General features: G+C 50.2%; 4 protein-coding genes across 4 annotated transcripts; 2 read left to right on the top strand and 2 right to left on the bottom strand.

Moving 5' to 3' along the window:
• Position 1: 1 nt before the first annotated feature.
• N7468_001903 (uncharacterized protein) lies at positions 2–235 on the top strand (the record flags this gene model as incomplete). Its single annotated transcript, XM_058471200.1, has 1 exon — positions 2–235. One exon carries the CDS (start codon positions 2–4, stop codon positions 233–235), a length of 234 nt encoding a protein of 77 aa, XP_058334341.1.
• A 1167-nt stretch (positions 236–1402) lies between these two features.
• N7468_001902 (GSK family serine/threonine-protein kinase) lies at positions 1403–3012 on the bottom strand (the record flags this gene model as incomplete). Its single annotated transcript, XM_058471199.1, has 7 exons — positions 1403–1536; positions 1668–1872; positions 1938–2131; positions 2192–2540; positions 2603–2686; positions 2739–2911; positions 2967–3012. The coding sequence occupies 7 exons, from the start codon at positions 3010–3012 to the stop codon at positions 1403–1405; spliced, it is 1185 nt and encodes a 394-aa protein (XP_058334340.1).
• Positions 3013–8910: 5898 nt separating this feature from the next.
• Positions 8911–10132, bottom strand: tom40 (TOM complex pore protein TOM40; the record flags this gene model as incomplete). Its single annotated transcript, XM_058471198.1, has 3 exons — positions 8911–9018; positions 9081–9728; positions 9821–10132. 3 exons carry the CDS (start codon positions 10130–10132, stop codon positions 8911–8913), a joined length of 1068 nt encoding a protein of 355 aa, XP_058334339.1.
• Positions 10133–10842: 710 nt separating this feature from the next.
• Positions 10843–13167, top strand: N7468_001900 (bifunctional fructose-2,6-bisphosphate 2-phosphatase/6-phosphofructo-2-kinase; the record flags this gene model as incomplete). The annotated part of the gene is made up of 11 exons (XM_058471197.1): positions 10843–10856; positions 10999–11187; positions 11250–11285; positions 11362–11468; positions 11511–11680; positions 11739–11819; positions 11871–11978; positions 12030–12149; positions 12202–12576; positions 12677–12853; positions 12913–13167. The coding sequence occupies 11 exons, from the start codon at positions 10843–10845 to the stop codon at positions 13165–13167; spliced, it is 1632 nt and encodes a 543-aa protein (XP_058334338.1).
• Between the last annotated feature and the right edge of the window lie 35 nt (positions 13168–13202).

Genomic DNA, 13202 nt, shown 5'->3' with positions numbered 1-13202 from the left:
AATGCGCAAAGTCTGGACGAACAATGGAGACGAGAACCACGAGCCGAGAGAAGGAAGGTCGCGTTCTCAGAAGCTTCGATTTCCGGTAGGTCACTGCCAGCCCGGAGGAAAGAAAATCCAGCCCGAGGCCCTTCAGAACAGCAGCGATGCAGCCGCTTCTTTGACCGCCTATGGGTCTAATAAGACCAAGAGCCCTAGGAAGTCTACACATGCGTACTTCCTTGTTTGGAAATGACAGTTCTGCTAGCATTCCCCTGCCAATTATGTTTCCTAGACAAGGCACAAAGGCCCAGATTGGGAGACCCAAATACCGGCAGAGAACGTACATGTCTATGCTGGCCATTTCACCGTCCATCCGATGTATGGTTACTGCCTTTGATATGGGAATTGTGGCTCAAGGTTGGTCCATGTTGGATAGTAATGTGATACGTAGGTATTTCGGGATGCTATAACAGAATGCTCTTCATACATGACCCGTCAACAGGAGATCTCCTATGATACAACGGCATCTTTCTACGAGCCGTGAGACAAGGCAACCACCTGTTTCGGAAATAGGAGAACGTACAGCCCACCACCCCATCACCGGTAAGAAGCTAGGGAGGAACCTGGAAAGGTGCCTCCCAGCCGCAAAATACGAGGGAAGAATGAGGGTTGCGAAGCAGAACGGCGACAAGAAAGGCACATAGTTAAGGTGGAAAAGAAAGCAAAAGTCGACGGTAGATTGGAACAGAAGAACAGGAGAATGTGGGGGGGGGGGGGGAATGAAAATAGAGAACCACAAAAAAAAGATAATAACAGGGTTTCTAGCGTTGCAAAGTCGAAGGAGACACAGTGGTAGACCGTTTAAATGATCTCTTAGCCGAATCGAGATCGAACAGCCAGACCGGTGATGCATATCGAACTGCGAATGTCCCGGTCCATGTCGGTTGTCGTTCTCAGGCTCCTCCCTCCCCTTCGACTAACGAAGCTGTGCAGTCTTCAATTCCCGGAAGGTCGACTTGCACAGAAAGGGTATCACTTTTTCCTCCCAAGTGTCGCTGACACCTCATAATAAAAAAAAAAAAAAAGAACTCCAGACCATGTACCACCATTGCGTGACAATCATCAGTTCCCGATTCATTCTAACATCTGGCCAGATGAATTGATGTCCGGGATTCCATTCAGATACGACACAAGGATGTGCTCCCGGCTCCCATCCTTCCCCATGTTCCCAATAGATTTGGTAGTCGCTTAGATTGGCAGGCTGGTTTGAAGAAGAGACAAAACTCAGCAACACCGATGCTCTCGAGAGTTAACTCCAAAATACGACGTCACACGGATAAATCAGATCTCCCAGGATTTTCACGCACTGGACGGAACGCACAGTTGACAAATGTGTTGCTCACTAAAGTCGAGAGAGGGCTCAGTCGAGTTGGGCCATCATCTCCTCCTTGGTAAGCGGCTTGAAGTTGTTGATATCAAGACCTTGTGCTTCCAGAGCTGGGCGAGCATGGGGCGGAATCAATTTGGAGTTCATTTCGGGAGCAATTGAAAGTTCTAAGAGCTGCAATCAGTATATGGGAAAAAAAAAAAGACAGGTTTTGAGATTTCTTTTTTGGAGGTGCCGTTTGAACCAGCCTGTATAGCGGGGTACTGGGTTTCCCATAAGCCAAATTTTGGGAACTTACCGTGTCGTGAGAAGTCGAACAAGTTAGGCAGATCTTTGGCGGGGTTGTTGGGATGACGCGAGTCAGGTAGTCGGGTAGCAGGATCCCGGATCTCGTCAAAGAATGGGTGGCACATGGCTTCGATCGCCGACAGTCGCTGAGTGGGAGTGTACTCCAACAGGGCGGAGATAAGGTCGATAGCCTCTGGAGGGGCCTTGCGGAACACCTGAAAGATGGTTAGCACTGCAATTAGGGCGATCGTAAGCCGGGGAGGGGGTGTCCTCAAAATACCTTGTTGAATGGATGCGGCTTGATTTGCGGGAACTTATGTTCCATATAGTTGGGATTCATGGTGCGAATCTGCTCGCGAGTCGGAGTGCCAAGAACCTTGATGATTTCGACCAGTTGGTCAATACCTGACTCGCCGGGGAAGAGGGGTTGTCCCAGCATCAATTCCGCCATAACACAACCAGTCGACCAGACGTCTTCGAACAATTAGCTTTGAATTGACAAACTCATAATCGACCAGAACAGATGGAACATACCGATTTTGGTGGTGTAGTTGGTGGCTCCGAAGATCAATTCGGGGGCTCGGTAGTAGCGAGAGCAAATGTAGGACACATTGGGTTCATTCTCAATGAGGATTTTAGCGGAACCAAAGTCACAGAGCTTGAGGATCCCCGTGCTGGGGTCCAGGAGAAGGTTCTGGGGCTTGATATCGCGGTGACAGATTCCTTGGGAGTGAATGTAGGCCAGCGATCTGAATAACTGATAGATGTAGAGCTTGACCTCGAGCATTGGCATGGTGGTCTTCAGCTTGTTGAAGTAGCGCGATGCACGATACACTGTTTCCGGCACGTATTCGAGCACTAAGTTGAGGTACACTTCATCTTTCTAAAGTCACGGGGACACGGTCAGCCGGAGAGACGGGAGGGGAGATCCAGGATGTTACGCACTCTATCGCCGTTGGAATAATAGAAGGCCTTCAATTCCACGATATTAGGATGACGCACGATGCGCATGATCTGAAGTTCACGGTTCTACGCGGGGTCAGTGCCAGCTGAATGGAGGGGGCTCCGGATAGCTCCGTACCTTGAACCGCTTATCCTGAAGCACTCTCTTGATGGCCGCGTCCTCGCCGCTAGGGGCCATCTTCGTCTGGAATACCACGCCAAACGATCCATTGCCCACGATCTTGCACTGGGTGTACGAGATCTCCTTGGCCTCACCCGTTAGGCCATCTTGGACCTTTTCTCGAATGACCTCTGTGAGAAGAACGAGTAAGCGGGAGCACAACAATTGTTGGGGAGGAAGCCTTACCACCCATGCGCAAACTTGGGAACAGGCCAGGTCGACTCTGTGACATGACGGGGAGGTGTTATGGAGGATGAGGAAGAAAGAGAGAAGAATCCGTTTTGGGCAGGGTGTAATCGGTGGAGTCGAGCTGGGAGGGGAGAGGGGTGGGTGGAGGGGCGGCCGGAAGGACCGAACGGGCTGATGAGATGAGAAGAGAGGCGAGTGTTCTCTTGCCGCCAAGAATACACACAAGAGAAAAGAGATCGAGAGTAAATGGGGTGAGAGGGTAGCGAAAGCTCGGCCAATAAGAGGAGATGGAAGGGTAAATCAGAATAGGCTGGGAAAAGGTTAAGTAAAATTGGGCGGGTTCAGGGCGAGTTTTGGGGGGGTGACGTTGATGGGGGGGGGGCAGGGAAAATCCCCTTGGGTTTAGCGCCTGCAGGTTGGTCTTATTGGGGAGGGGGAGAGGGGGAAAAGCGGGTGTGGGATTCAAGAGCCCACCAGGTAAAAAGCGGGAGAATTTGTGGGAGAGTGAAAGTGGGAAATTGGCATAGAGACTTGTCTAGTGTTCGTAGCTACCGGAGGGGGGCACAAGAAAGGAAAATTAGTAACATAAAATTAAATCCCCCTCCCAAAAATTTCAAGAAAAAGAAGTAAAAAAAAGGGAGGGAGGGGGCGGGAACCCCAATCTTAGAGATGTCCGTCTGATTCCTTTCTCAACCAGACAGACTGGAATCGCCCTCCCTTTCTTCATAGGGTGTTGCAGCTTTACAGAATCACCTCAGATATGATCTCTCGACTTCCCTTCTACGCCTCTTCCCAGCTGTTGGCTTCCTGGGTTCTGGCACGTTCATTACCGAAATAAATTACGACCCAAAGTTACGGTCGGTAACATGACCTCATCGGTATAAAACAGAGCGCCTCCAGGGCCTACTGTGTACCTAATTTGATCCACCAGAGCATGAGCATAATGATAACATACAATCGAATATATTCAGGGCACAGTCTCCCGGGGTCAAGTACTAGACAGCACTAGGAGCCATATCCAGCCCACAAGGGCCAACCGCCCTAGGATCCGGCAAGTAGATTTCAAGAAGATCACCGGAGTCAAAAAGGTACGGAGTACAGATGGGGGAATGTATTAATAGATAGATAGAGAGCAAGGACGGTGCATGGGACTTTTTTTGAGATTGGACCCTCTCGGATTAACTCCTGAGTGGCCAATCCTATTGGTGAGCAAGAAGTAACTGCCAAAGGCAGTACTCAACGATCCGACGTCGCCAGGGTGAGATTCGTTCGTGCCCAAAGTACCGTTTCCTGAAAACGCCGATCCGGCCAAGAATGGGCGGGCCCGTAATGGCCTCGTATAGCGGCCCGTCAGAAATGCGAAACGGGCCATTGTAACTCCAAAGCCAAGCGGGTAAGGTAGAAATATTGAACGATAGGAAGAAGGCATAAGGCACCCAGGGATGAGGGATGAGGGATTAGAACCTTGAGCATCATGACACCCAATGCCAATCCCCAGTACCCGTCCAAACCAGGTCACGTTGAACGGAGGTATTGATGTTCCGTGAGTCCCGTGTCGGCTGACCGTCTGCTTCAGGACATCCGGTGATTCGCTGCGCTTGTTCTAACTCGTGACCGCGATGTCATCGAGTCCAGCTGACCTGGAAGCTTGGGCCAGGTGGCCCGTGAAGACGGCTTTGTGGTATAGAATCCGGAGTATTGGACTCGACTATTTCGTATAGATCTGGGGGCCTGGATCGTTCTGCCCCCTTTGGTGATCCGGTTTCAGAGCTTGAGCCACAAGCCATGCGAGATACGGCACGAACGGGACCCGGCAGGTCAACACCGAACGTCGATCCCCGGGCCTCTCGAGGCGTGTGCAGGGATCCCCGTGGCATGTGCGGTGAAAGTCGCAGGCGAACGCCCAGCTCCGAGCAATTGGGATTCCAGCTGTCAACTCCCGCGGATCAGGCACTTGCAGCTGGGGCTCTCCACTGTCCCAAATGGAAATCGTTGGGGGAGAAACCCCGGTCTAAGAAGCTTATGATCTACCTCAACAGCGCTGATTCCATCTGCCGTAGACTACATAGTACGGTCTACTGCTCCAGGGCCTCGTAGGTGAGGATTAATCCCCCCTCGAATAGATGAACTGCTTCTCTGCTCTCTAGGTAGTACCCCCCTCCCTGCCCGCTGACTCTGCTCATCCAGGGGAAGGCGCAAAAATGCTCTAGAATACTTCGGTCCCTAACTTGCCCCTGATAAGTTGCTGGTCCATCTCACAAGCGATCGGTCGACAGGCACGCATACCTCACAGCATGTATCCCAGATCCACCAATCATATATCCCAGGAGATCAACTCATGGCTCAATGGCTCCAGCCGTTGACAAAATTAATCGATCTTTTCTTTTCTTTTTCTTTTCTCTTTTTTTTTTTCTCATTTGACCTACCTCGCAGCTCGCAGCAGCCCTAAATGCGAAGGGTCAGTAGGTTGAGAAGTGCCTCCCTTGGAGGTTGCAGGTTGTGACACCCGTGAAAGAATACCCTGATACCGGTATTTACGAACTCCCTGCGCCTCAACAACAATCCATCCAGAAGCGACGGCTAGCGTAACCGCTTGACCTGTACGACAAATAGATCGACATCACCAGACCATGGACCTTGCCGTCATGCGACGCCGCTGTCATCCATGGGGTGGCGTAGAGTGCTCCCGGTCCACTTCCTGACCGTAGCACCGTGGCCAAGGATTTAGTGTCCTTGGGATATTCTCGGATCCGAGCATACGATCGTGATGGGGGAAGCCATGCACTGGCCCAGTTTGCACCGGTTTGCACCGGTTCTGCAGGTTCGATAATCCACCCTCTCTTCCCTCATTGGCGGTGTGCCTATTCTTTGCCCCCTTGTTCCAATACTTCTCGTTCTCGGTGGGACTGCCCCGATTTCCTTGAGTCTGTTGTACTCCGTACAGAGTACCAAGCCCATACATGCCGCAGTGGTTCCTGTAGATATCTCGGATTTCCCATTAGTATGGGTCCTCGGTGGCAGCTCATCTCCCGTGGCCAAGGGGAAAGGGAGGCGCAGCATTGAACAGGCATGGTATGGAAGCAAGGGCACATTCCGTTTCATGGCTCCCTGTCAGACACGTGGTGGTTAGGCGTGCATTGTTTTAGGCCGTGTTGCTACGCACATACCTTTGTAAATATGTGATTTGAGTTATTTGGAACTACGCTGTTAGGTCCAGGTAAAACCGCAGGATGTTTGTGTCTCGGAACTAAAGCTATGGTACAATAACATAGCTGAGACTTGTGAAGTGCAAGGCTGCACACACCGATGATGGAATTCAGGGATACACCAAATATGCGAATTATGAGTATTGCGCTAGCTTATTGGTTTATGAGGTCTTTGATGGCACTTGCGCTATTTATTAGGAGGATAAGGGATCGGCTCTCTCCTTTCATGATGATCCGAATTATACACGCTAATTTCCCTCGCCATCAATGCAGAAATTTTCTTTGGCACCTGTGGTCAAAGTCTAATCCGGGGCATAACGGTATCAATCGGCCCCTCTTTTATTGATATCTGAGGGGGGGTTCTCACGGACACGCATCAGTCTTCCCAGCCTCGGGAAACCCATTCCCCTCCATGCATGAAGAGGGTCCCTAAAGGCCTGGAATCGACAATAATAGGCCTTCGCTGCCATCATTCTGCACTTTAGTCTCTATTCACGGGGCACCGAGGTCGGGCATTGGAATCCTCTCGACTGCATAGGGTCAGAATGGGAAAAGCCGTAACGCAGGTTGACCCAGAAATAACAGCCGCTGCTCGCAGGCAGCCCAACCATGAGCAGGGAGTTCGGAGGGCGGATGCACGCCTATTGGGCGAGCGTTTATCCCCTCCAAGCCTCCTCCAGAAGCTTACCCACAATCAATTTCAAGGAACGAAACATTACCGCCTACAGACAAAAAGGCGACGGCGATTGGGCCAATGCTGACTGGGAGGGTCTTGCGTCCCCGCCCGCAAACTGTAAATACTTGAAACCATTCGCTTCTCGTCCCCGCAGGGTGCTTTGTCCGGGTCTGCCATTGTCCCGATAAATCACTACTGCCCATGCAGGTCGACCAACCCGGGACCCAGAGGATGGACTAACTAACTATAACGGTTGGGTGATGTCATCAGAGTGTAGGGATTATCAGAATCCCTATGGCCATGAGAGGGGAAAGTGCGGCTACCAATGTGAGAGCTGTCAATCGACCAGGCATACACCAACATCCGCAAGCCATCAAATCATCGCCGCTGAGCCTGTCTCTGTGAGAAAGTAGTGTAGAGAGTACAAATGAAGGGAGTCGCAGTTGCCCTGTGGTACACATAACATTGGACCTCGTGGGCCTGTGGGATCGGAGACCGACGTTCAGACCCTTCATCACGATTGTGCCCGAATCATCCAAGCAACGTATCTCAGTAACCTAATAGTAGCGGACCACGTATGTACATAGTGGTAATATGAAAGCCGGCATAAATTACGCTTTGGCACAAAAGTTACAAGGGCAGAGAGGGTAATTATCGTAGGCGGTGGCCCGATCCTTGGCTCGTAGGCGAGAGATTTCAGGTTGCTCGAGGTACATTGACCCCTTCTTAGGTACGACTAACCATGGGCTTAGAGATTCTCCTCCATATAATTTGGCACAACTCATTCGCCCATCCACCTTGAAGTGGGACGTCGGTCCAAAGATAACCAGGGAAATCAGATGGAGCTCTACCAAGACATTGGGACACAATAGTGGGGGGACCGGTGGAAACGAGAATTGAACGGTCTGCCCCATTTCCCACTAGAGACGCAGATGCAGAAGACTATGTTCAATACTTCCAGAGAGCTATATATTGCCAGGAAAATTTCTCTTACCAACTAGAGCCAGAAATACATAGTTTTAATTGGAGAAACTCTGATCCTCGTGCAAATCGATCAGAATGGTTTCTAGCGAGGGCCCTCGGCAGGCGACAAACTGCGTGCTTACAAACACGGAGAGTGGGCACTTTTCGTCGACTCGAATATGAGTGACGGCGCACGGTGTACTCGTGGTGTATTGTTAGTAGACTCTACCGATGGAGGCTTGAAGCCCATTGTGCATAAAACAGATCCTGGAGTACTTACTTCACACATGCAAGAGTCACTGTGCTTCAGCTCTGGCCTAAGATGCCAAGGTCTAGATTCGGTAGGAGCATTAAGATCCCGGCCAAAAAAAGAAAAAAAAAAAGCTTGTAGCGAATTATCAACGCGAAATTAGCGCAACAACTGCACTGGTAGCCAGGTCAGGTGATTGGACTGTGGTTCAAGTTGCAGCAGGCTGCATCGTCTCAATTGAGTGAGTCCATCCGTCTTACATTAATCTGGTATGCCAGAAGTCTACTGGACTGTCAGGCAAGCCGACGATGGGGTGGTCATCAGGGATCTTGTCCGCAGACAACTGAACGAGATGTACATGCAAAAATTCGAGAAGATTGTTTTACATTGATCCGTCTATGATGCGAAAACATAACCAAAACTCTCCGGTGCAGCCATGCGCCTCCCACCGCACCAAACCCTCGCCCAGCAGGATAAACAAGACATAGGACCACGGACCAAACAAAAAAAGTAATTTAAGACAAATTCAAAGCTGGAGATGCGGGAATCGGATGTTGGTGGGAAGAAGGTCATCGAAAGGAAATGGGGAGTATGAATCTATACAGTAGGCGAAGAGGGGGAAGATATTTGGAAAAAGGTGGGATCTCCATGGCGCCAAACAATTGTTGCTTGTATGAGCAACACGGGTTCAAGAAGGTATACCGTGAACGAAAAAAGACACGCCATGTCTATTCGAGCATCGGAGCGAGGAACTACTAAAACAAAGGGGGTGAAGGATGATTAGCTCGAGAACCGTGTGCCGTATGCACAAGCTTCGAGAGGCGCAGATCGAGAATTAGGCTGAGATTAGAAGGGAGGAGGAACCATATTGGTGGCGTCCATGCTCTCCTGCTGCTCCATCAGTTCCTCCCCAGCGATCTCGAGAGAGACAGCCATGCCAACCTTGGCAGTTTGCTAGGGAAAAAAAGTTAGTACCTAAATGATTTATTACCTTGAGAGGCGGGATTTCAACATACCTTGACCTGGTCAATCTCGCCCGCAAAGGTCAAGGAGATGGGCATGGCAATGCGCTTCTCAAGTAGACAGCTGACCTTGCCAGCGCTGTCAACCTGGGCGCGCACCGAAGAAGCGCGGAAGTCGTACTTGGCACCAATAGCCGTGGTACCCTCCCGGCTAGGGCCACCCATCATCATGGCAGCCGCGCTAGGAGCAAATGTGAGGTTCATGTCGACACCGGCTTCCACGCGCTCGGACAGTCTACGCCAGTAAGTAGCGGAGAATGTGCCTTGAGCCTGCAGTTGAGCAGTTCCAATCCAGTTATCACCCTTGTACTTGGCGCAGTAGGACAGAGCGGTCTCAGGGCGAGCATTCATACCCTGGCGTTGCCAGATAGCCTCAAAGCCGAGGGCCAAGCCGGGTGTAATCGACTGGAGGTAGCTTCCAACGAAGATACCGGTCAAACCGCCCTCGAGGCAAGATGGATTGAAGGCCTTCAGGGATGCGGAGAAATCAGCACCAGTGTAGTCATTGTCGAGCTGGAGTAGACCTTGCTGGCTGCCGGACATGATCTGAGCGTTTGCCTTAGTGACCAGAGCCTGGTTCCATCGGTAGTTGCCGACCGCAGCGAGGTTTCCGTCATTGCCGAGATTGCCTTGCATGAATACCTGTCAAGAAAATTGAACCTTAGCTTCACGAACATACTTTCAAATAGGACGGAGAGTCCAAGCATGAATGAATGAGCTGTGCACTATCTTACCTTGGGGCTTCCGTACATGGCAGAAAGGTTGTAAGGAGCCATGCTGCTCGAGGATCCCATGGAAAACGCATGAGACACACGGAACAATGGAGACATGCCAAAGACCTTAGTCAAGTCTGCACGAATCCCAGAGAACATGAAGTTGGTCAGCATGACCTCCTTCTGTACCTCTCGGGCTAGGTTGTCAACGGTGCCTGGGTTGGGAAGGTTGAGCTGCGCCCTTCGCTCCGAGAAGGAGTTGAATGCATCCTTGATAACTGCGGCAGCTGGGTTCTCGGTGAAGAGAGAAAGCGATGACGAAAAATCGGACATTTTGAAGGATTGGAGACGAAATTATAGACGGTGTCGTCACGCGATGTTTGATGGGTCGCGTAAAAAGGCAATGGGCAAACAGGGAGGATCGAAGTGAGCCTAACTGATCCGAGACGAGCAAACGACACAGACCACGGCAAGAATAAGATGAGGGAAGAGGCTGCAGGGGAAAGGGCTCCACGGATGAATCGGAGTTGTCTTGGAGGATACGGAGCTGAAGACTCTCCCGTGAAAAATGCCAGTTCCGCAGCGTCTTTGGTTGCTGCTGTCCGCCGGGCGATTATGTCAGCACGGACGCTTTGGCGGGGGCGCAATATCGTGAGGATTTGTGAGGAGTCAAAAAAAAATAATGACATTCTCGATCAGAAGGGCGTGTTAGGAACATTCGTGTTTTGTCATCCTGAGAGTTGACGATCCATCAAAACCATTATCCGGTGAAGTGGGTGGAGTTGTGTTGAGCCCGAAGGGTTCCCAGGTCAAGTTACGTGTAGTAACACAGTCCCACTGCCGATATCTACACACCTTCGTTATCATACCGCCTCAACTGCTCTGCCAACTCTGCTTTCCTGCGCTTCGTAGACTGTGCTTCCTGGGATCTCTGGGCTCTCGAACATCCTGTATCTTCTGTGACCCGTACCAAACGGACCTGATCGACCATATTTGCCGACCGTCGTGGACCGTTTGCGTCATTCCATTTCAACCCCGCGGCCATGGACACTCTATTGTAAGTCCTCCCGGCCATCACCAGAACCTACCGGAGACAAGAGGCAGCATACATTGCTTCCTATGGAGTCGGTGCAGCTAGTCCGGTCTTACTAAAGACCCATTTCATGACCTATATGAAGGTGATAACTGACTCCAAACAGGACAGCAGAGATCGTAGCCAACTCGCCTCAGTTTCGGCGGAAGTCTTCCATCTTTGTGGATGCGATTCATGATCTACCTGAAAAGGCTGATCTGGCTCCAGCACAGCTATACAGCACAGAATCCGGTCGACTCTTCCACTCAGGTCGGATTGTGATCATCACTGTAGGGCTACCCGCCAGAGGCAAAACGTATGCGGATCCCATTTTGTCATGATCCTCGGGACGAATCAACTAATTATACTTGATAATAGGCATATATCGGTGGCCCTAGCAAGATATCTTCGATGGTATGTTCCTACACTTTCCGTCTTCTTTCTGATTATTGCAAGCCCGAAGTTCACGGTACTGATCGGCGTCATGCAGGCTTGGTGTTAAAACAAGAATCTTCCATCTCGGTGACTACCGCCGAGCTACAATTCCATCTGGCGAAGATATGCCAGATGACTACTTCTTCGTGAACGGCAAGTCTTGTCCTAGAGGGCATTGGTTGCTCTATTACTGACCGTGAATAGCATCGGCTTCATCAGTTCTTCTTCGTCAAAAGATCGTAAGGAAATGTAGAGAAGATATCTACCATTTCTTGAACCACGAAAATGGACAGATTGCAATCTACGATGCTGTTAATCCATTACCATCTGGGAGGCGATCACTAGCAAAAGAGTTCGCAAAGCACGATATTGAGGTGAATTGAGTAGCTGCTTTGACAATCTGTACGAAAACCGCTGACCATTTTTCATTAGACCCTTTTCATTGAGTCATGGTGTGACGATGAACGTATCATCGAAGAGAACGTTCGTCGAGTCAAGATTTCCTCCCCGGATGTAAGTTATCAGTTCCAGCAGCACAAGATTGATACAAACTGATATTGTCAGTATGTTTCGTGGAACCCGGAGGATGCAGTCAAACACTATTTGACTCGCATTTCGTCTCGTATTCCCCAGTTCCAAACTATGGAAGAAAAGGATCTGAACTATATCAAGGTGGGTAAGGCATGTTGTAAGCTGCTTTATCACTGCTTATGTTTCTCCTAGATGATCAATGCCGGAGAACGCCTGATCATCAATAACCAAAGCTTTGGCTATTTATCGAACCGAATCGTTTTCTACCTTCTCAATCTCCATATCAAATCTCGCCGGACCTATTTTGCTCGGGTAATGTTCACCGAATTCCCATTTGTGAGAGCACTAAATTAATAATGAGCAGGCTGGTGTTTCCTTAGAAGCAGATTCATACAAAGCCGATGCCTCTCTTTCTGAGCAAGGGGAAGATTATGCCAAGAAGATGACTGAATGTCTCCTGGCTCACCGAGAGAGTGAACACAGAGCCACAGGAGAGCAGGGCGAAACAGGCTACGAAGCAAGACCCCTAAAAGTTTGGACATCAACAAGACGTCGAACGGTGGAAACAGCTAAGTACCTTTATGAGAAAGGATACACCGTGCGGCAGCGACCTCAGATGAGCCAACTTCACCCAGGAGTGTGTGAAAAGATGTCAGAAGAACGGATTCGAGCTGAGTACGCTGATGAGGTCTTGAAACACGAACTTGACCCCTACCATCATAGATATCCTCGCGCCGAGGTAAGATTGTATTCTTTTACCTTGTCTTTCCCATTTATCTCTGATTTTACTAAGGATTGGGGGTCTCGCGGAATGCAACAAAGCTAACGATATCAAAAAGTCATACCATGATTTGGCCGTTCGCCTCGAGCCAATCATCCTGGAGTTGGAGCGTGAGCAGAATGACCTGCTCATTATCGCCCACGAGAGTGTTTTGAGAGTCTTATACGGCTATCTTATGGCTTGTAATGCCGCCGACATCCCGTTCCTAGAGTTCCCCCGGGATGAAATCATCGAGGTATGAAGAGAATATGAGAGCTTCAGGCCAAATATTTACACTAATCAATACGGGTATAGATTATTCCCGAAAGCTACCAGAACGAAGCACGCCGAATCCATATACCTCAACTTCCGCAGGAGATTGTGCCTGCATCACCGGAAGATCTGAAAATTCCAGTTCCACCAAGCGGCATCGTTTCTCCTATACAGGGATTGAACAGCCCTCAGGGTGGTGCTTCTACTCCGCAGAGTGGGTTGCGCACGCCAAGTGGAATTCGAACCCCCCGCGAGCCGGAACGTATCCTGCAAGAGCACGTCGAAGACGTTGTCTAAGACCTCACTTGATTGAGGGGTTGGATTCTTGTCTG

Source organism: Penicillium chermesinum (assembly GCF_028974085.1).
Source record: "Penicillium chermesinum strain IBT 19713 chromosome Unknown utg000002l:1.0-5270490.0:1.0-5274688.0, whole genome shotgun sequence".
Lineage (NCBI taxonomy): Eukaryota > Fungi > Ascomycota > Eurotiomycetes > Eurotiales > Aspergillaceae > Penicillium > Penicillium chermesinum.
Note: the sequence above shows the minus strand (reverse complement) of the source record. Positions and strands in the feature narration are given on the sequence as shown.